Source organism: Xyrauchen texanus, chromosome 10 (assembly GCF_025860055.1).
Source record: "Xyrauchen texanus isolate HMW12.3.18 chromosome 10, RBS_HiC_50CHRs, whole genome shotgun sequence".
Lineage (NCBI taxonomy): Eukaryota > Metazoa > Chordata > Actinopteri > Cypriniformes > Catostomidae > Xyrauchen > Xyrauchen texanus.
This window is the reverse complement of record NC_068285.1, coordinates 6814598-6840727: the sequence shown is the minus strand read 5'-3', so window position 1 is coordinate 6840727 and position 26130 is coordinate 6814598. Positions and strand designations below refer to the sequence as shown.

Sequence of the window (26130 nt, the reverse complement as noted above, 5' to 3'; positions counted from 1 at the left end):
TGTGTGTGTGTGTGTGTGTGAGAGTGTGAGTGTGTGTGAGTGCGCATATGTATGTGTGTGTGTGTGCGCGCATATGTGTGTGTGTATGTGTGCACGTGTGTGTGTGTGTGTGAGAGAGAGAGTGTGTGTGAGAGTATGCGTGAGTGAGAGTGTGTGAGTTTGTTTGTGTGTGTATATGTGTGCAAGTGTGAATGTGTGTGTGTGCGTGTGTTTGTTTGTGAGTGAGTGTGTGTGTGTTTGTTTGTGAGTGAACGTGTGTGTTTGTTTGTGAGTGAGCATGTGTGTTTGTGTGTGAGTGTGTGAGAGAGTGTGTGTGTGTGTTTGTGTGTGTGATTTTGTGTGCGTGTTTATTTGTGTGTGTGTGTGTGTGTAGACCTACATTTGCGTGGTCCTGCTGTAATCCTGAACTCTCCTCCATGATCCACACTAAAAACACAAACACACACAAATGATGACATCACATTCAGCTCACCTGAAACTTACTTCAAAGTGATTTTATCTGAAATAACACACAGAGAATGTCTCTCTCTCTCTCTCTCTCTCTCTCTCTCTCTCTCTTTATCTTTATGAATTAATATTTATAATAATATAAATACATTTATATTTATTAGCTTTACTGGCATGATAAAAAAATGAGGCTGTAAAACCATCAAATTTTTACATCTAGTTCAAACTTTCAGAAAAGACTCTAATAATGACACACAGGACTGTTATTTAGTTTTCCTGGAACTGAATGTGTTAACACTAACAACAAAACAAATATGTGATTAATCGTGATTCAATATTTCATTCCACTGACAGTCTTACAACACATGAGGGGTGTGAGGGGTCCAGGAACTGCGTTTGACACCCCTGCAATACACACACACAACATCCCACCAACAATAAACTCAAGTGCTTTCACACTGCACTTAACCCTGGGTTATTGTCTTTTAACCCCGCTTTAACCTCCAGTAAAGTAACGTTTCACACTTGTAACTCTGAAAGGTGATTAGCAACACTTTTAATCCTGGGTTATGAAACGGCTCCAGATCAGTGTTAGCACCGCTTTTAAAAGTGCAACAGTAAGTTTTTATTTGGCTCTTATTCGTCCCAATAGTACCAGTGGTTTTGGACTTTATACTGACACCACAGACTGATCACTGCCCGACCCCCCCTGTGAAAAATCCTGCACCGCCCCTGTTAACTGCTGCTGCGCCACACAAAAATGTCTGTAAGATGGACTGCTGCGACTCGTAATCTCTCTGGCGGCTGATGAGACCGTTGTGTGCTCGCTCTTGGTGCTTGATGTCACACCGTTTATCTGTGATCATTATTGATATTATTAGTGGTAGTAACTGATCAACTGCAAGACAGTTTGTTATGTGCGGTCAACATGGCAGCATCCATGAGGGGCGACCCGCTCAATGTACAATTAAACAGCTTTTATTGAGGTCAGTATCTGACTGGAGTCATCATCTAATGTGAGTGTACATCATTTTAAACATATTTGTGTGCTATTGTGTTTATTTGTAACACTTTTTAAATGATCTTAATACAGTGACAGAGTGGAGCACAACACAAACAAATGAGCAAATAAATGCTGAAAACGCAACAGAAATAATGCACAACACAACAAAATTTTCCGAGAAGAAATATGTATAAAAATGCTGTTCTTTGTATTTGTCCTGAAGTGCTCTGGATGATGTATATCTGTTTTTTGGTTTTTTATTTTCTCGAAGCCGTACTGCTTTGACCAGGGACCTTCTTTTGTATTGTCTTGTAGTGGGACGCTTCGCATCGGGTCCTGATCACCCTGTCTGGGATTATTGTGAGATAACCTGCTGCCTGAACATTATCCCTTACTTACCATCTGCCAAACTATAAAATAACATTTTTTATAATTATTTTATGATGTATTGAATTGAACAAACACAAATACTAATAATTTGTAATAATTACTGCCCATATTAACAGTTTAGATTTTCATTTGATTCCGTGATTGGTTGCTTTTGTAACTTAGTTTGATTGTAAACAATACCTACTCGAAAACAATGATTATTCATTTGCAGTTTATTTATTGGTGTTTTCTCAAGTACTGTTTTCTGCTATGGCAGGGATCGGGAACCTCACCATTCACCAACACATGATTGTTTGAAACTTTCTAGCAGAAGTTATGATTTCCTTTCTCCTGAATTTGTTGTACAGCCTACTCCTGGTGAACAAGGTTTTAAATTAACACCTGCCAACTGCGGATTATTCATGTACAGTGGCGGGTAATTTTGCTGATGTACCAGCACCTGTGGAGGGCGACCTGTGAGACTTCTCGGCAAAAATACAAAGCAAAAGTATTCACTGACCCTCGGCAGGAAGGTTGAAAATATAATCGGATATCTTGATATTTTTTAAGCCGATTATCTTTCAAATATTTTTTACATATCGCCCAAAAGGGAAGTGAACTTTTCTATGAACAATTGTAAAATTAAGTAATTTTATGGAGACCCACACAATCACGTGTACACAATTCAATATTACAACATGTTACCCATTAATTGTTGCATATTTGTTTTCTTTTTGTGTTTTTGAGTACTCTATGGGCATAATAAACATTTAATTTTATTGAAAAATGTATTAGTTAAAACTTTAATTATTAGTTTGAGCTTTGGCTCTTCCGAATCAGAGAACCATTAATGGTGCCATACCCAAAATATCCAAAATCCTATCACACCACAGATTTCAGCTGTGAAATAAATGTTCAGGGTCCGACATGTCTTTGTGGTGAGATGAGCCCGTGCCTTTAAATGAAGCGTCCATTCAATGTAAAATGAGGAAATCCCAATTTATCAAATGTATCTGATGATGTCATCATTAAACTGATTTGGATTTTAGAAAAGTTCAGATTTTATAATTAAACAGATTTTATATTCATGCAATACTGTGAATAAGAATGTCTATGGTGTGAAAACCATCTATTATTAAACTGGGGTATATCGTGAAACTGTTAAACCGTTACATCCCTACTGGAGATGCTGCAACTATTACAGAAACCATCTTCAACATCATTACAGCAGAGAAATGCAGACCTGCAGACACTCTTGCATCATTTACCAGTGATGCTGCTTCTGTTATGATCCGTAAGATTTGAACATTTCACTTTTATTTGAATAGCAGTTTTGATATAGAATTGATTTTTACTGTCAAGGCAAGAAAACTGAAGAAAGACACTAAAAGGCCTTTTCCCTGAATCACTGTCACTGTCCACTGTGTTCCCCATCGAATAAAAAGAGAAAGTTTTACCCAACCAAATACTGCATATATATTTCAACAATATTTTGGTTATATCAAGCAAGCAGCACATTTCTTTGCCAATGTGTGAACGGCTTGTAACTCAACTAAAATGAGCCCTTCAAAGACTTCCTAGGTTGCCTATTAAAGCCTGTAGACTGTGAAGGATGTGAAGGGAGCGGGTCGATTTTGCCGGGAAAATCAAAAATATGTGACGTTTATGTGCGCTCCCGAGAGCCTCAGTGCTTCTCTTCCACTATTCAACAGCAAGAACAAACTGCAACACTAGACAACATTATCTTAGAGATGAATCCAGCAAACGTCCCAGCACAACACCGACTCCAACACAAACTCAGAGTAAGCCATAAAACATTGATCTACTGAATCCTGTCTAGCTAAGTGGGAATGTGATCGTGGTCGAGTGAAAACTAGAGTGAAAATCGCCAGGGCATTTGATTCCTGGATGGACCTTCGTTTGGTTTTGGGGATCAAAACTGACCCTGAATTGGTGTTTTTCTTATTGGACAGGTAAACTTACATAACTGCAAAGCATGTGACATATTGAGCCATAAGGATTGATCTGTGTCATTTTAGCTAAACTACAATAACACATGAAATGAATGCTAGACAATGTTCAAGATAATGCAAAAAGACACATTCATTAGTGTGACGTAACTTGGTTATACAGAAAATATATATCATCTATTATTATAAAACAATAGTGCATCGATATATCAAAATGTCAGTTGTGATGAATCACATCAATACTGAATTGTGTCAACATATTTATAATGTACAGTCTATTTTATAAACAGCTACTGTCATCATCCACCACATTTAGCTAACAGCTATTGATAAAGCTGGCTAGCTAGCTAACACCGACATCAACTATCATATAAATGCAGTCAATGTATACTCCCCATCCTCACTACATTCTATAGAGGGACTATTGAGAGCATCCTGAGCAGCTGCATCACTGCCTGGTTGGGGACTTGCACCGTTTCGGACCGCAAAGCCCTGCAGAGGATAGTGAGGACAGCTGAGAAGATTCCCTCCATCAAAGACATTAACAAAAAACACTGTATCCGCAAAGCAACCAGCATTGTGGACGACCCCACACACCCCTCACAAAAACTCTTCACCCTCCTGCCGTCTGGCAAGAGGCACCGAAGCATTCGGCCCTCACGGCCAGACTGTGTCACAGCTTCTTCCCCCAAGCCATCAGACTCCTCAATACTCAGAGACTGGTTTGACACACACACACATGTCCAGAGTTGCACTTTAATTACTGTCACTTTATAACTGTCTGCTACCCCAATAACTGCTATGTGCATAGAACACTCATCTTATAGTATGTTATGTTTACGTTTTTAGAAACTGTCATCTTTTTGCACTACTGTGTACTGGTCGGCACTGCACTGTCTCTCACTGTGCCTATTGTCCTGTTCATTGTTAGAAATTTGTTGTACTGTCCCGTACTTTTTGCACATGTTTGCACATGCACTTTATATAGGTATATATAGGTATTTTATATAGGTATTTTATTTCGTTGTGTAGTCTCATGTGGTCCTGTGTTTGTCCTATGTTGTTTTTATGTAGCACCATGGTCCTGGAGGAACGTTGTCTCGTTTTGCTGTGTACTGTACTAACTGTATATGGTTGAAACGACAATAAAAACCACTTCACTTGACCTGTTTGGTTTTGGGGATCAAAAGTGACCCTGAATTGGTGTTTTTCTTATTGGACAGGTAAACTTACATAACTGCAAAGCATGTGACATATTGTGCCATAAGGATTGATCTGTGTCATTTTAGCTAAACTACAATAACACATGAAATGAATGCTAGACAATGTTCAAGATAATGCAAAAAGACACATTCATTAGCGTAACGTAACTTGGTTATACAGAAAATATATATCATCTATTATTATAAAACAATAGTGCATCGATATATCAAAATGACAGTTGTGATGAATCACATCAATACTGAATTGTGTCAACATATTTATAATGTACAGTCTATTTTATAAACAACTACTGTCATCATCCACCACATTTAGCTAACAGCTATTGATAAAGCTGACTAGCTAGCTAACACCGACATCGGCTATCGTATAAATGCAGTCAATGTATCATGCAAAGAAAATTGATTATTCAAACTACAGTCTCACATAGTCAGACCGATATCCACACTTTGTTTTAGCCCTGTTCCAGCACTGGAGACTCAAATATAATATACAGTCTCAAAGTTTGTAGTAAAACAATCATAACTGTGTCATTTTAATTATGCTACCTCATCTGTCAGCATGATGCCGGTGAATCACATTCAGTATCTTTGTACGTTAGAGAGATACACCCCCCCCCAAAAAAAATTACAATTTGTGTCTTACATGACACTAATCTAGGAACTGAGTCTCATATTTTGTTGACATGCAGACCAATGAAAGTGTGCAGAATACACTGAAAAAATAATTTAAATCAAAACCATGAATAATTTAGTTTTTCCCTTTTCATGAGTAGTTTCTGAATTCCCTTGAATGCCCCCCAGAGTGAGTTATGTCCACACACAAAATATCAAAAGAATGCAAAATCAGTTTTTTGTCTACTGTACTGTATTTATTTCACTTCGTTTTTTATACATAGTGTGATGTTCAAAAGAAAGGTCTATGATGATTCAATGTCTGAACTTTATTAATACCAGCTTTCTCAACACGAGGTAACACGTAACTCCCCAGTTCAACGCCTAGCGCATCTTTCCCAATAGTTAAGCACCACAGCTCCCCCATAGGGTTACTTACTCATTACATGACACATAGCTATATAAATAAATTGTCATAAATCATCAATACCGTTTATCTGTACACAGTGTGTGTGTGTGTGTGTGTGTGTGTGTGTTTGATGGTTTTATTAGGCTATACACTAGTAGTTATGAAGGTATTATGCTATAAATGTGGTTTATGAGGACATCTCTAGTGTCCTTGTAATTCAAACGTACATAATATATATATTTTTTAAATGTAAATATCCCAAATGTTTCTGTGAGGGTTAGTTTTAGGGGATATACTATATATATAATGTAAAAATCATTGTGTCTCTGGAGAGTCCACATAATGATAGGAGTAACAATGTTTGTGACTGTGTGTGTTTACAGGTTTAATATATGTACATCTCTGATGTCTGTTTTAGATCTTTTCAGCTGGAAAGCAACATCTACTAAACATCTTAAATATCAGATTTACAACATTCTATATCATAAATGTCTCAAAGACATCTGCTGAATGTCTTATTGACATTCAAGACAATATTTGTCATATTATAGACATATTGCAGATGAGCAAACAATGTAAAATAGATGTTGTTAAGATGTAAACACACATCAAATAGACGTCTGGTTGATGTACGTGTGCCTATCAGGGATAGTTTGTACAGTATAAAAATCATTATGTCTATGGAGAGTCCTCATAATGATAGGAGTACCAATATATGTGTGTGTGTGTGTGTGTGTGTGTGTGTGTGTGTGTGTCAAACACATTGCCACCTAATGTAAACAAAGATGGCTGGACTGGAATGATCACATTTCCCTGATGTGTTAACTGCATATAGGTGAGCTGTTGATGTTTTGCGACAATTTGACTGTCTGTTTCAACGAGCGTACTTTGTGCTTGAAAAGACTATTGAGTTGCTGTTTGAGTTACTTATGATTGACAACAGAACGATCACCTAATGTAAACAGACATGGCTGCAAGGAACATTGATCCCAATTTTGTGTTGACTGTTTGTATACGAGCTGTAAACTTTTATAGTAGTAATTTTGTGACCATTTGGATATCTATGTCATAAAATAATCATACCATGTGCTTGAAAAGACTGTATGAGCTTCAGTTTGTGTGAATATGAATTACAGGCACTTGGGCAGTGCAGTTTAGTGTTGGTATGAAAACCGATTTGAATCTGACATCACTGACTGCTGCAGAAACACAAATGTGTGATGCTACTCTAAGGGTGCCAGTCATAAACCATCACAAATATGCACCAGTAAGTGTGAAAGGGTTAAGTGACAGAAAGTTCTTTTGAATTGTTTTCCTAAAATGAGTAAAAATAATATTCTATATAAAATGTATTGATTACAAAAATGTCCTCATTCTAATGAAACATTAAAACTATATGTCTTCTGTGTTTATTTGTTAAGGATTGACATTTTTAAAAGGATACTATACAGGTGCTATTTCACTGAATTCACTGACCATTCAATAAATTCAAGACCAATTAGGGCCTGGGTTTAAGGGGTTAATATGGGTATAAACAGGGTTTTACAGCTCAACATACTTAAGTTTGTCCAGTGTGCAGTTTGGATCATTGAGTCTTTCAGAGAGCAGCTTGAATCCTGATTCTCCTGGGTGATTGTAGCTCAGATCCAGCTCTTTCAGGCGTGAGATATTTGATCTCAGAGCTGATGCCACAGAACAACAGCCTTTCTCTGTCACCATACAGCCAGATAATCTACAAACACACATACATAACAGTCAGACAATCTAAAAACGTGCATATAACCAGTCAAATAATCTACAAACGCACATCAACAGTCAGATAACCTACAAACACACATCAGCATTTACCAGCAGCCATATTAACCTGTAGCTCAAGACTGGTTGCCACTGAAGTTAAGCAGGGTTGAGCCTGGTCAGTACCTGGATGGGTTCCCTCCTGGGGAAAACTAAGTTTGTGATTGGAAGAGATATTAGGGAGGCCAGCAGGGGGTGCTGTGTGGGTCTTAATGCCCCAGTATACTGAAGGGGACATTATACTGTAAAAGACACTTTCCTTTGGATGAGATGTTAAAAACAGATCCTCACTCTCTGTAGTTATTAAAAACATCCTAGAGCACTTCTTGTAAAGAGTAGGGGTATAACCCTAGTGTCTTGGCTAAATTCCCCCCATTGGCCCTTCTCAATCATGGCCTCCTAATAATCCCCAGCCACTAATTGGCTCTATAACTCTCTCTCCTCTCCACCAATAACTGGTGTGGGGTGAGCATACTGGTGCACTATATCTGCCGTCGCATCATCCATGTGGATGCGCACACTAGTGGTGGTTGAGGAGAGTCCCCTGTTCACTGTGTAAAGCACTTTGATTATAGTGTCAGTAAAGCACTATATAAATTAATGTTCATTCAACAGTCAGATAATCTAAAAACACACACATCAACAGTAAGAAAATCCACAAACACACACATAAAAAGTCATTAAGCAGACCCTTTTATCCAAAGTGACTTACAAATGAGGAACATAAACACTTTGTCATATAAAAGTAAACTGTACCTGCACGATCACACTGCCAAGTTCTAAGTGTTGCTATAATAGTACAGAAACTAGCACAGAAGAAAGAGAAAGAGACAGATACAGATTTTTTTTAAGATTTCTTAAATAGTAAGTGCCATTATTTAGGACAGGTTAAGTGCTCACAGAAAATATACTGTATGTTTTAAGCTTTTTCTTGAATGTTGAAATGGTTTCAGCAGAACGGCAGGTGGATGAAAGCTCATTCCACCACCGGGGGACAGAGAAAGGGAATGAATGTGAAGTGCCTATTTGTGATGGGACCACCAGGTATAAGAGGGCGCTGTTCCACTGGTTGTCCTGAGGGCCAAATTCAAAGCTTTGAATTTGATGCATAGCCAGTGGAGTAAGACCAATAGGGATATGATGTGAGCCCTCTTTGGTGGGTTGAAAAACAGACGTGCCACGGCATTCACGACCATATGCAGTGGCTTGAAAGCACTAGCTGGAAGGCTATCCAACAGAACACTGCAGAAGTTATAGTATATTTTTAATATTCTAGTATGCTTTTATATATCATTCAATATTTTAGTATGTTTTTATATATCAAAACACTTATATGAGTTTCCAGGCCTTTGAGTGAGCCAGGAGAGAGCATATGAGGTTACTAAAAGTGTTGATACTGCAGAGAACACAAAGAATGGTATATAACCTTGAAAAACAAGTGTATTTCTTCAAAAACAAAAAGTGTTTCTGTTAATCAATAGTACACTGATGAGAATCCTTGGTGTGCTGGTATGTATCTTTTCAAAGATACTTTTAATCAGTTATATGAATGGTGTCTTGTTTTAATAAGCTAAATGTATTATAATTTTGCAGCTGGTGTTTTCTTTCAAATAACAATGTGTATGAACAAACAAGGCTGCCCATTGAGAGAATGTGCTGAAAATGCTGGAAAAAGATAAAAAGTATTTGATGGAGACATGGCTGTTTACGCAGATGTTTCTAGGAGTTGATGTACTCTGTCCATGAACTGTAACATGAGGTCAAGTTATGAGAGGCTACCAAAGATATATGTTTCTTTTTCTTTTTAATAGATAGACAGGGATCTCCCACCAATATTTAATTAACAAAGGACGTAGAACATATTGGTGGGAAAGAGACAAGGCAGTGACCTCATGCGTCAGAGACAGTGGGTAACAAGATAACAAAAAGGTATATAACTGAGAACTTAGAAAAATGAGTCAGGACAGACAGCTGGCTGGACTCATGTTTGTTGGTGTTCAATAAACTACAATTTTGGCATCTGGAACTCAAGACTCCGAGAGTTTTCTTACAACTTAGAGAGATTCATTGCGATATTCCACGACATATCTTTGGCGCCCAACTCGTGGGGCTGGCATTGAGGTCAAGGGGACAGAGGTCGCTGGTGGGACGGCTTGCACGAATCGCACATAAACACCGGCGCCAGAAACTGAGGTAAGCATCTTTGCTTAAGGTGTTTTTGTGTGATCTGTGGTAGCGAGTCCCAGTATGTGACTTCCCTAAGACTTTTGCCGGTCCGGACATAGAATAATTAGAAGTAATTGGCTAAAATAGAGACGAGTTCCAGATTTCAAAAACTTGGGGTGGGAATGTTATTTAAATTAGTCGAGAAGCGACTGAATGTTATTTAAAGAGTCGAGAAGCGACTGAATGTTTTATTTAAAGAAGTCGAGAAGCGACTGAATGCTATTTAAAGAAGTCGAGAAGCGACTGAATGTTATTTAAAGAAGTCGAGAAGCGACTGAATGTTTTTTAAAGAAGTCGAGAAGCGACAATGTTTTTTAAAGAAGTCGAGAAGCGACTGGATGTTATTTAAAGAGTCGAGAAGCGACTGAATGTTATTTAAAGAAGTCGAGAAGCGACTGAATGTTATTTAAAGAAGTCGAGATTTTAAAGAAGTCGAGAAGCGACTGGATGTTATTTAAAGAGTCGAGAAGCGACTAAAAAAGAGTTGAGAAGCAACTCTGGGCCTGGAGGTGAGTCGAGAAGCGACGACGCGTGAAAATTCCCGGTTAGGTGCATTTATTCAAGGTTTAGCCAAGAAGTGGCAGAGAAAATCCTGTACAGGTGAAAATCCTAACTCGGGTGGTTGAAATTCGCGTAAAATTCCTCCAGGTGTTAGATTTAGTTATTTTTTGAAGTGTTTGATGGAACCCGGACTGTGCAGAAAACGGGGAATTGTTGAACTGTGTGCATGTGTGATATAATGAATAATGTGTATAACTAACTATGCTGTCGGTGCATGTGTTTTTGTACTACTAACTGCATTGTCTATGTGCTTATTAAAATGCATGATCACAGTGCTGATGATGTGTTGTGTGCAAATGCAGAATAATGCAGAGAATCAGGTGTAACAAGAAAACGTCTCGGGTTACATAACCCTTGTTCCCTGAAAAAGGCGGAACGAGATGTTGAGCTGCTAAGCGCTAGGGGAACAATCTTGCATTGTGAGCAGCTGTGAATTTGTGTGAAACACGTCAATGAACATTGACCTGAATTTATAGCCTCGGCTGGTGAAGATCATTAGATGCACCTGTGGCCAGGCTATAAAATAGAGGCGTCACCAGCGTGTCGACAGATACCTTTTTCTGAAGAGCAGTCCTGGGACGTCCCAGTGCGGCAAAGCAGCGCAACATCTCATTCCGCCTTTTTCAGGGAACAAGGGTTACACATGTAACCCGAGACGTTCCCTTTACAAAAGGCTTCACTACAATGTTGCGCTGCTAAGCGCTAGGGGAACGCAATACCCACGCCGCCGCACTTGGGGCTGTCCGGAGCCCTACGGTTGTGCAGTGTACTCACAAGAACGCGAGAGGTCTCAGACATGAGCTTGAGATGTCGGCTCAAGGGCATAGGAGCCCGGAGTAGCATAAACATCCAAGCCATTCATTTTTTATGAATGTGTGCGGAGAGGATCAGCCTGCCGCATCACAAACTTGTTCAGGCATGAGCTGAGATGTCGACTCAAGGACATAAGAGTCCGGAGTAGCAAAGCATCTAACCCATAAAGTTCGATGAATGTGTGCGAAGAGAACCCTATCGCAACACAAACCTGTCATAAAAACTGATGAATGTGAGCGGAGAGGACCAGCCTGCCGCATCATAAACTTGTTCAGTCATGAGCTGAGATGTCGACTCAAGGGCATAGGAGCCCGGAGTAGCATGAACATCCAAACTATAGAATCTGATGAATGTGTGCGGAGAGGACCAGCCTGCCGCATCACAAACTTTTTCAGGCATGAGCCTGTCATAAAAACTGAAGAATGTGCACGGAGAGGACCAGCCTGCCGCGTCACAAACTTGATCAGGCATGAGTTTGGGATGTCGACTCAAGGACGTAAGAATCCGGAGTAGCAGAAACATCTAACCCATGAAGACTGATGAACGTGTGCGGAAAGGACCAGCCTGCCGCATCACGAATGTGTTCAGGCACGAGCCTGCCATAAAAAAACCGAAGAATGTGCGCGGAGAGGACCAGCCTGCCGCGTCACAAACCCGTTCAGGCATGAGCTTGGGATGTCGACTCAAGGACGTAAGAGCCCGGAGTAGCATGAACATCCAAACTATAAAATCTGATGAATGTGTGCGGGGAGGACCAGCCTGCCGCATCACAAACCTGCTGCAGAGGGACCCCTCTAGCCAAGGCTTTAGAGGCGGCGACCCCTCTGGTGGAGTGAGCCCTGACACCTACTGGCTGAAGCTTGACCGCGCCCTCATAGGCCAGGGCAATAGCATCCCTCACCCAATGTGACATAGTCTGCTTGGTAGCGGCTGCCCCCTGTTGCGGCCCCCAAAGCAGACAAACAATTGCCCAGACTTACGCCACTGGCTAGTCGCGGTGGACATAAGTTTGAAGGGCACGGACTGGGCAGAGTCCGTGAAGACTTTCCTGCTCCGGCGTTAAAAACGGCGGGGAGCAGAAGGCTTCCAGAGTGACAGGGTGTAGTGTCGAAAAAGGCACCTTAGGAAGGTAGTCAGGATGAGGATGCAGGATAGCTTTGGCCATACCTGGGGCAAACTCTAAACAGGCCGGCAAAACAGACAGAGCCTGTAGATCCCCGATTCTCTTAAGAGAGGTAATCGCCACAAGAAAAACCAGCTTGAGAGTCAGAAGTCTATCAGACGCTGACTCTAGAGGTTCAAAGGGGTTTCGGCCAGACCCTCCAGGACTATTGCTAAGTCCCATGAGGGAGTTCTGGTCCTAACAGGGGGCCTCAGTCAGCCTGGCTCCACGAATGAAGCGAGCGAGTAGAGGGTGCCTCCCCAAAGGCGCCCCGTCCATCAAGGCGTGGAAAGCCGAAATGGCGGCCACATAAACCCTGAGAGTAGCGGGGCATATGCCTGCTGACAGTTTTTCCTGCAGAAAGTCCAGAACTGAAACAATTTGGCAGTGAACTGGATCTGCACCATGTAAACTGCACCACCTTTCGAAGACACCCCATTTATTGGTGTAGATTCTTCTGGTGGAGGGAGCCCTAGCACTAAGAATGGTCTCGATAACTTCAGGTGACAGCCCTGTGTTCCTCAGTTGGTCCCCTTCAGGGGCCAAACATGAAGTTTCCACAGTTCGGGCCGGGGATGAAATATCGTCCCCTGTGCCTGAGACAGAAGGTCCCTCCTGTCCGGAATCGCCCAAGGCAAGCCGTCGAGGAGAGATATAATGTCTGAGAACCAAATCCTGTTCGGCCAGTGAGGCGCTATCAGTAAGAGGCAAGACCCTTGCTGGCGAACTCTGGCTAAGACTCCCGGGAGCAGAGAAACCGGGGAAAAAGCATACAGACACATTCTGGGCCATGTATGCGCTATCAGCGTCCAGACCCAGGGGGCTGGGTGACTCAGAGAGAAGTAGAGGGACATTGCGCAGTCTCTTGAGAGGCTGAAGAGGTCCACTTCTGCTCTGTAAAATCTCTCCCAAATTTGTTGTACTACCTCGGGGTGGAGTTTCCACTCGCCCCTCGGTATGTTTTGTCTGGACAGCAAATCTGCTCCCACATTTAGGCGTCCAGGGATGTAAATTGCCCTGAGTGACAGGAGCTTGTCCTGGGCCCAAAGGAGAATCTGACGTGCCAGCAAATTCAGGTGGCGAGAGCGTAGACCTCCTTGACGGTTTATGTAGGAGACTGCTGCTGTGTTGTCCACCCGCACAAGGACATGGCAGCCTCTGAGATGTTGGAGGAAGTATTTCAGGGCCAGAAATACCGCCATCAGCTCGAGGCAGTTGATGTGCCAATCGAGCTGATGACCCTTCCATTCCCCTTGGGCTGGATGACCACTTAACCAACCCGTCAGGGAGGCGTCTGTCGTTAGCATCCTGCGACGACATGACGCACCGAGAGTGGGACCCAAGGTAAGGAACCGGGGTCTGAGCCACATAGAAAGGGAACGGCGCGCGCGCGTAACCCTTACTTGCCTTAGGGGACTGGCCCTTGGATGAAATCCCCTGGCTTTTAGCCACAGCTGAAACGGTCTCATATGGAGAAGGCCCAAAGGAATAACCGTGGACGCAGACGCCATGAGACCTAGTATTCGTTGATACTGAAGAACAGTGCAACTTTGACCTAGCCTGAGATTGCTCAGGGAGTTCAGGATGGAGCTGACACGAGCGGGAGACAACCGTGCCCGCATCGTGAACGAGTTCCATATAATCCCTAGATAGGTAATTTCCTGGGTTGGAGCAAGAACGCTCTTCTGGACGTTGAGTCTCAGACCCAGAGAACCTAGATGAGCCAAGACGATATCCCTGTGCTGTACTGCCAGTTCTTGAGATTGTGCTAGTATCAGCCAGTCGTCTAAATAATTCAGAATGCGGATGCCCTGGAGTCGCAAAGGAGCCAGTGCTGCATCCATGCATTTCGTGAATGTGCGGGGTGATAGGGCTAGGCCGAATGGAAGAACCTGATACTGGAAGGCTTCGTCCCCGAAAGCGAATCTCAGGAACTTCCTGTGCTGTGGCAGAATTCCAATATGGAAATATGCATCCATGAGATCGATCGTGACCAGCCAATCGTAACGTTGGATCTGAGACACGACCGACTTGACAGTTAGCATCTTGAACTTGAGCACCCTGACTGAGCGGTTCAAGCCTCGAAGATCTAGAATCGGACGCAACCCCCCACCCTTCTTGGGAACCAGGAAGTATCTGCTGTAATAGCCTGACTCTTTCTCTGGAGGGGGAACATGTTCTATGGCCCCTTTTGCTAAGAGATTCTGCAGTTCTTTCCACAGTAGACATGCCTGCTCCGGTCTTACGGTAGTGGGAACCACGCCGTTGAAACGCGGAGGGCGGCGAGCAAATTGAATTCTGTAGCCTTTTTCTACTGTCTTTAGAACCCACATAGAAATACCTGGCAGAAGTTTCCACGCTGCCAGGTTCTCTGAGATGGGTACTAGTTTCAACACTTCCTGTTGAGGGGGTGTTGAGTGTTCCGTGTCCTGGACTAAGGCAGGAAGCAACGGTACACCCAACTCTTCGTTGGAAGCCTCTATCATATAATAAAGCGGACCTAGACCGGCCAATGGCACGGGCTGACTGCTTGGTCGTGCGGAGTGACAAATCCGTAGCTCGACGAAGCTCTAAAAAGGCCTCTTCGTCGAGAGTTTTCCCCGCACTCAGATCTTTTAGCAGGTCAGCCTGGTACGCCTGTAACACAGCCATGGTGTGCAGCGCAGCACCAGCCTGACCTGCCGCTTGATAAGCCCTCCCCACTAGCATGGAGGTAGTCCTGCATGGCTTAGAGGGGAGAGCAGGTTTTTTCAAGGACGATGCCGAACCCGGCGAGAGATAACCCGCAAGTGTCTCTTCGACCGGCGGCATCCTCGAATACCCTCGCGCCTCAGCACCCACGATAGTCGAATATAACGACGTCGAGGGCACGAGAACGCGCGAGGTATAAGGGTTCCTCCACGAACAAGCAAGCTCATCGTGGAGGTCATCAAAAAGGGAAGGGACTGATGAAGTGTTCCCTTCCCTTGGCCATCAGACAGAAATCTATCCTCTAATTTGGAGCGTTTGGGGGTTTCTTGGTCACGTGGCCAGTCTAATTGAAGTCTGGCCACAGCACGAGTCACCACATCGAGTAACTCCTCAGAGGATTTTGCATCCTGCTTTGAGTGCTCTGATGTGGGTAACTCGAAATCTATAGACCCAAGGGAATCGAGGTCCCCCTCCTGAACTGAAGAGGCGCCGGAGCGCGCTTCAAGAACACGAGAAGGACCAGCCGGATCTGGGGAGAGAGCGAGCGAAAGGGACGCACCCGTCTCTCGCTCCTCAGCCAGATCCATACGAGAGCCCCACGAATGAAGTGCGGGTGCTGGCTCTCGGAAGTAAGCGAGGCGAGCGCGAAGCATCCCGACCGAAAGAAGGTCACAATGCGCGCACCCGCCCCGCCCCAACGCGAGAGCCGCGTGCTCTTCCCCCAAACAAACAAAGCAAAACTCATGCGTGTCCTTGTTCGTCATGAGACGTTGGCAAGGAAACACGCATCGTTTGCTCTGTTTCTCCGTCATTTTCTCTTTTTTTTTTCTCTTTTTTTTTTTTTTTTTATATATAAATATATATATATATACTCTTTCAGAGTAGAGAGAGAAAGAAAGTTCTGCACACTGCCTAACGATTTCTAACTCCTAACAAAGAGGGAAGAAAGTTTTCTAGCAGGTTGTGAGACACACAGCATAGTATGCTCTGAATGAAAAATATCTGTCGACACGCTGGTGACGCCTCTATTTTATAGCCTGGCCACAGGTGCATCTAATGATCTTCACCAGCCGAGGCTATAAATTCAGGTCAATGTTCATTGACGTGTTTCACACAAATTCACAGCTGCTCACAATGCAAGATTGTTCCCCTAGCGCTTAGCAGCGCAACATTGTAGTGAAGCCTTTTGTAAAGGGAACAACACGAACTAAAAATAAGAGTGAATTGGGAAAATAAAATGAAGAAAATAACTGTTGAAAAAGATGTGAAAACACCTGCTCCTCTGTCTCCCGGTCATGCCTTCACTCATTGGGTGGCTGAGCGGCCAGCGCTGTGAGTGAGGGGAGGGGGAGATTTAGATAGAAAAAGAAATAGATTAATTGGGGAATAAAAAGAAGGAAAAATGTTTTCCATTTGCAGTGAACAAAACTAAAGAAAAATGCAGAGACCCATGAAATTTGTGAGATGTGAAGATCGACGGGGACCTGAAGAGTGGGAGAGAGAATTGGAAAAAACATTGATAGAGTCAAAGGGCATAAGTGATAATTTTTGGAGGGAAGCAGAGTATGTAGATTACACAGGACAGAGAAGACGATTGACATTAGACAAAAAGAAGAAACTGTTGAAAGGTCTGACTAAGATAGTGAATTTACCAGAATTAGAACAAGAATGGCCTTTTGTAAACTGGTTGGAAGTCACAATGGAGAACTTGTGTCTTGGACCCTTTGTAACAGGCATAAAAAGACTCTGCCAGGCAGGATATGGGGAACAGTTAGACACCTTTGGGATAGAAATAAGAAAGTCAGCTAAACAAGTGCAAATCCCTTATCTCAGCACTGAAGTGACCCATTATTGGGAAACGCTGGAGAGGCCAGTAGGAGAGGGCGTAACAATCTTGAAAAATGTAAGCTTAGAGATATTAAACAGAGTTAGGAATGTATACAGGGAAAGTAAAGTAATGTTCCAGGAAAATAATGAAGGGGAGATTGTACCAGCCACTGTAATTGAAGGTACAGTAGGAGTGTTTGAGGTAAGAATTTGCCTGGATCCCCCAGCAGAAATAAAGCAGACATGGCTGGACATATATGAGAGGCAGCCAAATAACCAATAGGGGGCAGGCTTGGATAGAGAAATATAGATGCGCATGAAATAAGATAGAATGAAAACTTAGAGTGTATCATTAATAAAGACATTTACAGTAATGTAATCATTAAGTGGGAATGATGTAATGTTCATGATTAAATAAATATGTAACCATACATGAAAGTATAATGCATGAGAAAAATTAAATAGTCAGAAGAATTAATGTATTAGTTTAGACACTTATAACTATGCTGTGTGTATGAGAAAGAAGCAATGTATAAGTATGTTAACCAGACCAGACTTTGAATCCAAGTGCATGTAAAAATAAGTAATGTGTAATCACTTCTAAAAATCTTGTAATTCACAAAGAAAAGATTGTAATGGCAAAACTAAAGCATAAATAAACAAATAGTTGGTTTTGAGAAGAAATAAAGTGAAACCATATAAGTAATAAAAATGAAACAAGCAAATAATGAAAAAAAAAAATAAATAAATAAATAAATATGAGTTAAGAAAAATAAAGAGAATAACAAAAGAGTGTAAAGAAAAGAAATAAAAGATAATAACTGTAAGAAGAAGAGATTATAAACAAAAGAAATATATGTATATAAATATTAGTTATAGTAAATAAAAAATCAATAAGTGTAGCTGGTGAGATTAAGGTAAATGAGGATAATAGTTGATTGTCTCTCTCTTTCTCTCTCTCTCACTCACAGTATGTTGGAGACTGGGTGCTGGGGGGAGAGAGGGGAGGGGCTGCTAGAGTGAGAAAAGGGAGTTGTAAAGGGAGGGCTTTGAGCACGCACAGAGAAACAGAACAAGATTTTTTTTTTTTTTCTCTTGTCCCAGTTTTCCTCCTGGAACAGAAATCATAATATGGAAGTAAGCTGCTACTGAAATTGAGAGGAGACTAACTGAGAGAAGAACAGAAATACAATTAAAAAGACTAATAATAAGAAATACAGAGAATTAGCAATTTATTTATGGAAATATGAAATAAACTAATAGATAATTAGAAAAGAATTATTTTTAAAGAAAAAATTATTTTTAACAAGAACAAAGGTGAAATACATATCACTGTGAAGGCATGGGAAGAATGCCAAGTAAAATTAACCCCATGTCTTACTTTTATATATTGGGCAGGCAAAGTAATTGGAACAGGTCGAGGGTTCGCCTTGGAAGAGCCTGAAGTATTGATTTGATAATCCTGAGGAGAGACATATCAGTGGACCAGAACATGAAAAAGAAAGCCACTAAATAGAAAACAAGTGGAGGCAGTACTGAAATATATAAGAAAATTTAAAAATATCATTTGAGAAATAAATAAGAATTCCTCGACCCAGAAAAAGTCCAGGGGAAGTCAGGGGTCGGATACTTTTAGTGGTCCTCGTCTGACCAGCCTGGTGAAGATTAGCATAGTAGAATAGAACACTCTGGGGTTAAAGAGGTACTGAATTATTATAAAGTAAATATAGAGGGATAGTAAAATGGCACCAACACCAATAGATCAGATATGCATGGAGTTTCCAATGTATAGAGAGGTGATAAAAGAGATGTCTAGGAAATGGGAAGGAAGAACAAAGGGGCTGAACACAAAGTGGCCAGCAGAGGGGACATTTGATGTGGGGATATGTAGAGAAATGGAAGCATTGATAAAAAATTATAAACCAAAAGATAAGAGCCAGAAGAGGATAATGAAACGAGATAGGGAACTAACGATGCTCCATATGTTCAAGACCAAGGGGATAGAAATAATAAAGCAGGAAAGGGAAGGAAAAAAGGTGGATGAAGAAAAAGGAGAGAGACCCCCTCCCTATGCACCAACAATGGAGACGAAAGGGAATTTGCAAATGCCTATGATGGAGTTTAAAGGGGAAGTGCGCATGGCTGGAGAAATCGAAGTCACTGAGAAAGTGCAAACAGAGTCAGAGGAAGAACCAGCAAATCTGTACCCAGACCTCAAACTAAGAGGAACAACGAGCTACAGTAACGGGGAAGCAGTGGGATCAGAACAAGACAGCGCAAAGGGTCAATGGACGCCAAGTAAAAGATGGGAAGGGCCAGAAGGATCAGATCGAGAAATGCACCAAGAGATGTTAAGCCAACGAAGAATAAGGGATGAATTAAACAAACAATGCCAGGAAGCAATAATGGAAGGAATAAAAGGGTGTGCGGAGCAACAGAACAAAGAACAAAGAAAACAAAAGGAGCAAGAAAGTACATCTGAAGACGACAACCTAATAGAGCTTGAGACAGATGACGGCATGACAATATCACCAAGAGTGAAAGAAGGTGTGAGAAAGCGGAAGATGAGAAAAGATATGACCAGCATCCGGGCCAAGTCACAGAGACTATCAGACTCCATGAGAAAAGAAAAAGAGATGTTGGAAAACATGAGAAAGTCGACAAAAAGAAGAGAGCATATCGCTCCAGACATAAACACCCTGGAATATCGGACAAAGGGAAAGGTTAAGCAGGTTACAGGACAGCTTTATCTTGAAGACATGCCAGAACAGACTAAGCAAAAATGGCAGAGAATGGCAGGAAGAATGGTCAAAACTGATGTGGAATCTGCTGGAGAGGATGATGAAGAATGGCCAGGTGAAGAGGAAGTGGGAAGACCAGTTAGGCGACATAACAAGGTAATGTCGTCACAGTGTCCTATCATCATAAAAGGACAGTATGACTGCTATGTGCCATGGGCCAACCATGACCTTGAAGGATTACTGGCAGCCCTTCCTGACATATATGAAGGAGCAGGAAGGTGGATCAGAGATGTTGAGGAGCGAGCAGTAGGAACTCAGCTGGCCCTGGGAGACATTAAAGCACTTCTTGCAAGATGCATTGGAGGAGGCAAGATGGCAGAAATACTAGAAAAAGCCAAAGTAGGAAATGCAGTAGACAACACAAAGTATGATGAAATACCATTCAGCAGATGCCGAAATGTCATCTGGAAGGCCCTGAGAGAAGAATTTCCCACCAACCTAGATCCGAAATCAATAAAAGGAGAGCCACTTGGAACAACTGAAAACGCCTATATTGAACGAGAGCTAAAAAGATGGAAGCTGGAAATGGAAAAAGATCCAGAGAAAGATCCCTGGATGACAGCTGTGTTCCGAACGGCCATAATAGAGGCTATGCCTATGCCAGTAAAGGACAAGCTGGAAGACGTGGTGGGGTTAACTACTAAGACACAAAAAGAGTTCTGTGCCCATGTGATACATGCAGTGGAACAACACAGACGAAATGAAGAAAAAATAAAGCAGCAAGAAAAGGACATACGTAAGAAACTGGAACAGCTACAATTGGAAGAACTAACAGGAAACAAGAAAAGAATTCAAGCAGCATTAAAAGGAAAAGATGTACCCACCTCTGTAATGGCACCAGTGAATACAGCATTGCAAACTCCGATCAGTGCACAGGCCCAGATGACTTTAAGTGAGACAGCTGCACCTATGGCTCCCTGCGCACCACCTGTGCCCATGTATCAACCTGTACCAGCAGTCCAGGCAGCACCAATGGTTCCTGTACCAAGTGTTCAAAATCTGATACCTATGCAGGGCCAGATAATGCAACAGCCCATGCCAGCTGGGATGTACCGCTTCCCCGATCAAATGAACAGAAGATGGAATCGACAATACCAAGGGGGAAGAGGAAGAGGACGAGGAAGACAGAATTATGACAACGGTCCAACAAGTGTATGCTGGGGGTGTAACCAAGCGGGACACCTAAAAAGAGAATGCTCAATGAACCCCTGGCCACAAGTGCACCAGGCAAATACTAACAACTGGCAACAGGGCCCTCAGCAGCAGCAGCAGGCTCCGGGTCCCGTCAATCCATGGCGCGGACCGCCACAAGGTTACTAGGGATGCCCAGAGAATCCTACGGGGAGGGGTCAGCTTCCAATGATATCAACTGATGCTGATCAAGAACCAATAATGAAGGTTAAGATAGAGGGCAAAATAACACCGGTTATGTTAGATACTGGAGCAACTTTTACATGTATAAGTCCAAGTTATGCCTCTCACCTCCCCCGGTCTGGAAAATATGTAAAGACAGTAGGATTCTCGGGACAAACGCAGTTGATTCCAATGACGGCTCCAGTAAACATAGAAGTAAAAGGAAAAGCAGTAAACATTCCAATTTTAATATCAGAAAATACACCAGTGAACTTATTGGGAAGAGATGCTATATGTAAAATGAATTTACAGATTTGGTGTACTCCAGAAGGGATTTACATTGACGACAAAGGAGTGAAACAAATGACAATGACAAAACAACCTGATCCTGAATGTCCACAAGCAAACGTATATTGGTTGGGAGATCTAGGGGAAGAAGTGAACGACACAATAGACAAGTGGGGAAAATATATTAAGGCACAGTTAGGAGATCCAAATGTGCCTGGAGCAGAGCATCATTGTACGTTAATATATGATGAAACAAGAAAACCAGAATTGGAGAAAAAATGGCTGAATGAAACAAAACAACAAGAAATTATCTTGACGTCAGAATATATAGTGGTGGGACAGGAGGGAGCTGCACTCAAGATAGAGAACAATGACTTCATAGACAGATGGTTTCAGATACCAGAGTCTGTTCCACATGTGACAATTTATGTGAGCAAAGGAAGGGAACAAAAAGACTTAGGACAAATGATGAAGAGAGCAGAGAGGGTACAATGGAGAGGGACAGAGAATCATCTTATCATGGAATCACCAGATAGAACATACCTGAAGATCATATGTGCCACCCAAATGATAGGAACGCCTAAAATAGTAGTCATTTCACCTGATGAAAAACTGGACTCAAAAATGGTAGAGCTGATGACAGAAATGGAAAGAGTAGTACCAGCAGAACTGTGGTCATGCCATGACACAGATGTGGGGTTAGTAGTATCTGCAAATCCAATACAAATAAAAATAAAACCAGGAACCCGACCTCCACGAAAACAGCAGTACCCACTTAAACCAGAGGCAATATTGGGGATTAAAAGTACTATTGAAGGGTTACTTAAGGCAGGAGTGTTAATAGAAACATCAAGCTGTTGTAATACACCTATACTACCAGTAGCGAAGGCAAATAAGGCAAAGTGGCGATTAGTACATGATTTGAGGGCAGTTAATGAAGTAGTAGAGGATTGGCCTGCAGAAGTACCCAATCCGCATACTCTGCTGACTAATGTTCCCCCTGCTGCTAATTTTTTCACTGTGATTGACTTGTGTTCTGCCTTTTTCAGTATTCCTTTAGCAGAGGAAAGCAGACAGCTCTTTGCATTCACCTATCAAGGTAAACAATTCACATACACACGACTACCACAAGGATTCAAGCATTAGCCTCATGTGTTTAATCAGGTATTAAAAACAGACTTAGAAGATCTCAGAATAGACAGCACATTGATCCAGTATGTGGATGACTTATTGATCTGCTCACAAACGTTGGAGCAGTGCCATCAGGATACTATTAAAGTCATTACTAAACTGGCTACAGGGGGTCATAAGGTATCAAAAGACAAGTTACAGTACTATTTACCCCAGGTGGAGTACCTGGGACGAATTATTGCACATCAGACTAAAGCAATATCGCCAAGTCAGTTGGAGGGCATAAGTAAAGCTCCACAACCACAAACAGTGGGACAAATGATGACCTTTTTAGTAATGACAGGATTTAGTTCAGATTGGATAGAAGACTATGCTATGAAAACTAACCCCCTGCGAGCACTAATGAAGCAAACAGGACAGCAAAATCTTAGAAGTAAGCTAACCTGGGGTGCGGATGCACTGGTAGCTTTTGAATCACTAAAGAAAGAACTGCAAACAGCACCTGCACTAGCCAGCCCAGATTATAATAAGCCGTTTCATTTGTATGTGGCGGATAGAAAAAGTGGTTATGCATCAGCAGTTCTGATGCAGGAACTCTGTAGTGGAAGACGAAAACAACCTATAGCATATTATAGTACAAAACTGGACAGTGTAGCTCAAGGATACCGCCATGCTATCAAGGATTAGCTGCAGTTTATTTTGCTTATGAAAAAGCCTCCACAGTGACTATGGGGTACCCAGTGGTGATCTACACTCACCATAAGATAATAGAGCTAATAGAAAATGGGAAATTTGTACTAACGCAGGCAAGATGTTTAGCATATTCAACACTGCTGACATACCCAGATGTAACTGTAAAGAGATGTACCATTGTAAATCCAGCAAACTATATTCCCCTGGAGGACGAAGGAACACCACATGATTGTGTGGCAAATTCGTTAGCTTTCACACGTTTGAGACCTGACCTAGAGTCAACACCAATGGTTGAGGCAGACATAGAATACTTTGTCGATGGATCCTGTTTTAAGGACCACTTAGGAAATCATGCTGGGTTTGCTGTGGTAAAAAAGCAGGGAGATAATTTTGTACCAGTTGTGGTTCAGCATTGTGAACAGCCATGCTCAGCACAATTGGCGGAATTGAAAGCACTGACCAAAGCCTGTTTACTTGCAAAAGCTCAAAAAGTCAATATATATACAGATTCAGCATATGCGCATGGAGTGTGTCATTTGTTTGGTGCAGTGTGGAAACAAAGAGGGTTCAAAAAGAGTGATGGAACCCCAATCCAGCATAATGATCAGATAATCAAATTAATTTCAGTGATGATGAATCCAAAAAAGTTGGCCATAGTAAAATGCCAGGCCCACAAAAAAGGCAAAGATTTTGTTATTAGGGGAAATAATGCTGCGGATGCGTATGCACGAGAAGCTTCAGGATGCAAAGTAGCAATAATGGCACCACAAGTGATATTGCAAGTACAGCCGAGTTTAGCAGATATAGCACGAATGCAGCTTCAAGCTGGTCCACCTGAACTAGCACAATGGCAGCAGAGGGGGGCGACAAGGGATGTGAATGGAATATGGAGGTCACATGAGGGGCAGATATTGGCTCCAGTAGCACTTCTGAACATGCTAATTTCTGATGCACACGGATTTGACCACTGTGCAAGGGGCGAGGTAGTGAGGAAAATAAAACAGCAGGGCTACTGGTCGCCATACTTGCAGGCCTCTGTAGATGAGTTCTTAGCAAACTGTGAAATTTGTGAAAAACACAATGTCAGGAAAGGTACAACCGCTCCATTAGGACATATTCCAGCGCCGGAGGGCCCATTCAAACATTTAGTGATGGATTATGTGGATATGATAAAACCAGTAAGAGGAAAAAGATATATGCTGGTCATAATAGATAGATTCAGTAGATGGGTAGAAGCAGTTCCCTCAGCAGACCAGGGAGCGCAAACAGTGATTAAATTCCTGACAAGAGAAGTTATCCCAAGGTTTGGAATACCGTCGCAAATTAGCTCAGATAATGGCTCAGCATTCATTCAAAGAGCAGTAAAAATGGTAATACAACGGCTGCGAATAAAACAACGATTAGGGTGTGTCTACCATCCACAGTCGCAGGGGATGGTGGAGAGAGTAAATGGGAATCTCAAGGCAAAAATCGTGAAAATCTGCCAAGAAACAAGGCTTAATTGGGTTGATGCGCTTCCACTGGCATTAATGAAATACCGCATGCAGACAAATAGAATTACTAATCTAACCCCGCATGAAATGTTGACAGGGAGACCTATGCCAGTACCTTATCTGAGAGGACCTTATGAGGGTCCATCTTTGGAACAACTAGAAATGGAATTGAAAGCATATATGAGACAATTGACGGCCATACATGGAAAAATCTATTTGCAGGAACAAAGGCGAAATCCTAGGCAGGAAGAGAATGCACCTTGTTCAATCGCTCCTGGAGATCTGGTGTACCTGAGAGTGTTTAGACGAAGGTGGAATGAGCCAAGGCGGGAAGGACCTTATGAAGTGGTACAGGCAACCCCAACAGCAGTGAAGGTAAGAGGAAGTAACACATGGTATCATTTAAATCACTGCACCAAAGTACGTAGGAGAAACCTGCCACAAAATCAAGAACCTGAAGCAGAAGAAGCAGAGCAGCAAAGAGAGGAACAAGGCCACGAGGTTGAAGATCTACAAGCACTAGATAGAGACACAGCAGAGAGTGCAGAGGAGATAGAACAACGTCAAACGAACATAGGGGTAGAGCACACTGAGGAAGAGGCAGAAGGACTTGCCACAGTGGAGCAGGAAAGCACAGAGAGAGAAACGGAGGTACATGTCGCAGAAGAACAGGACCAGGAAGGTGAAGAAGGAAAAAGACAGGAAGAAAGTGATCATCCTGCTGAAACAGATACAGAAACAACTGAAGGACATGAAGCAGGCCAACAAGCGCAGTCATTCAATGAAGCGTTGTGGGACATGGAGGAAAGGATGGGGAATGAAGGAGGTACTGTGGATGATGATATTGATAACATATTTGGGGCAGGTATTTCCTCCCACCCAGGGCCTACCAGGGAAGCAGCGCAAGAGGACTCAGACTCCCCAGGCGAGGGACCATAACAACGACCATGGTATGATGAATTTCCTACAATTGACATCTCAGACCTACAGTACTATTCCCCTGAATGAGCAGAGACTAGATAGCATAGCACAAGAAATCAGACAGAAGCGAGCACCTGGATCATTAGGCAAAGGTGAACCCGAAACGCAAAGAATCTGGATAAGCAATTTGTCTAAGCAGAACAAACCGAATAATCAGCCTAAACAGACACCTGACAAAGTAATCAACCAAAGAGTGTCAAAACCAATAGATTTAGTAAATGATTTGGAACCCACAGAGTTAGCAGGCACAGAGGAACTATTAGAACATGCAAATCAAAATGAC

At 42.2% G+C, this 26130-nt stretch overlaps 3 protein-coding genes across 3 annotated transcripts in view; 1 reads left to right on the top strand and 2 right to left on the bottom strand.

The window, feature by feature from the left end:
- Nucleotides 1-16954, bottom strand: part of LOC127650446 (stonustoxin subunit beta-like) — a 23348-nt gene extending 6394 nt beyond the window's left edge. The window contains exons 1-3 of the mRNA XM_052135889.1: nucleotides 16933-16954; nucleotides 7592-7765; nucleotides 380-426 (exon numbers count right to left, since the gene is read on the bottom strand). Coding sequence (XP_051991849.1) covers nucleotides 380-426; nucleotides 7592-7752 — 208 coding nt within the window. The 5' untranslated portion in view covers nucleotides 7753-7765; nucleotides 16933-16954. The remainder of the gene's footprint in view (nucleotides 1-379; nucleotides 427-7591; nucleotides 7766-16932) is intronic.
- Nucleotides 1-26130, bottom strand: part of LOC127650479 (uncharacterized) — a 1198408-nt gene that overhangs the window by 424179 nt on the left and 748099 nt on the right.
- The window catches only part of LOC127650380 (NACHT, LRR and PYD domains-containing protein 3-like), a 1539373-nt gene that overhangs the window by 1035471 nt on the left and 477772 nt on the right, over nucleotides 1-26130 (top strand). The gene's annotated exons all lie outside the window — the stretch shown is intronic.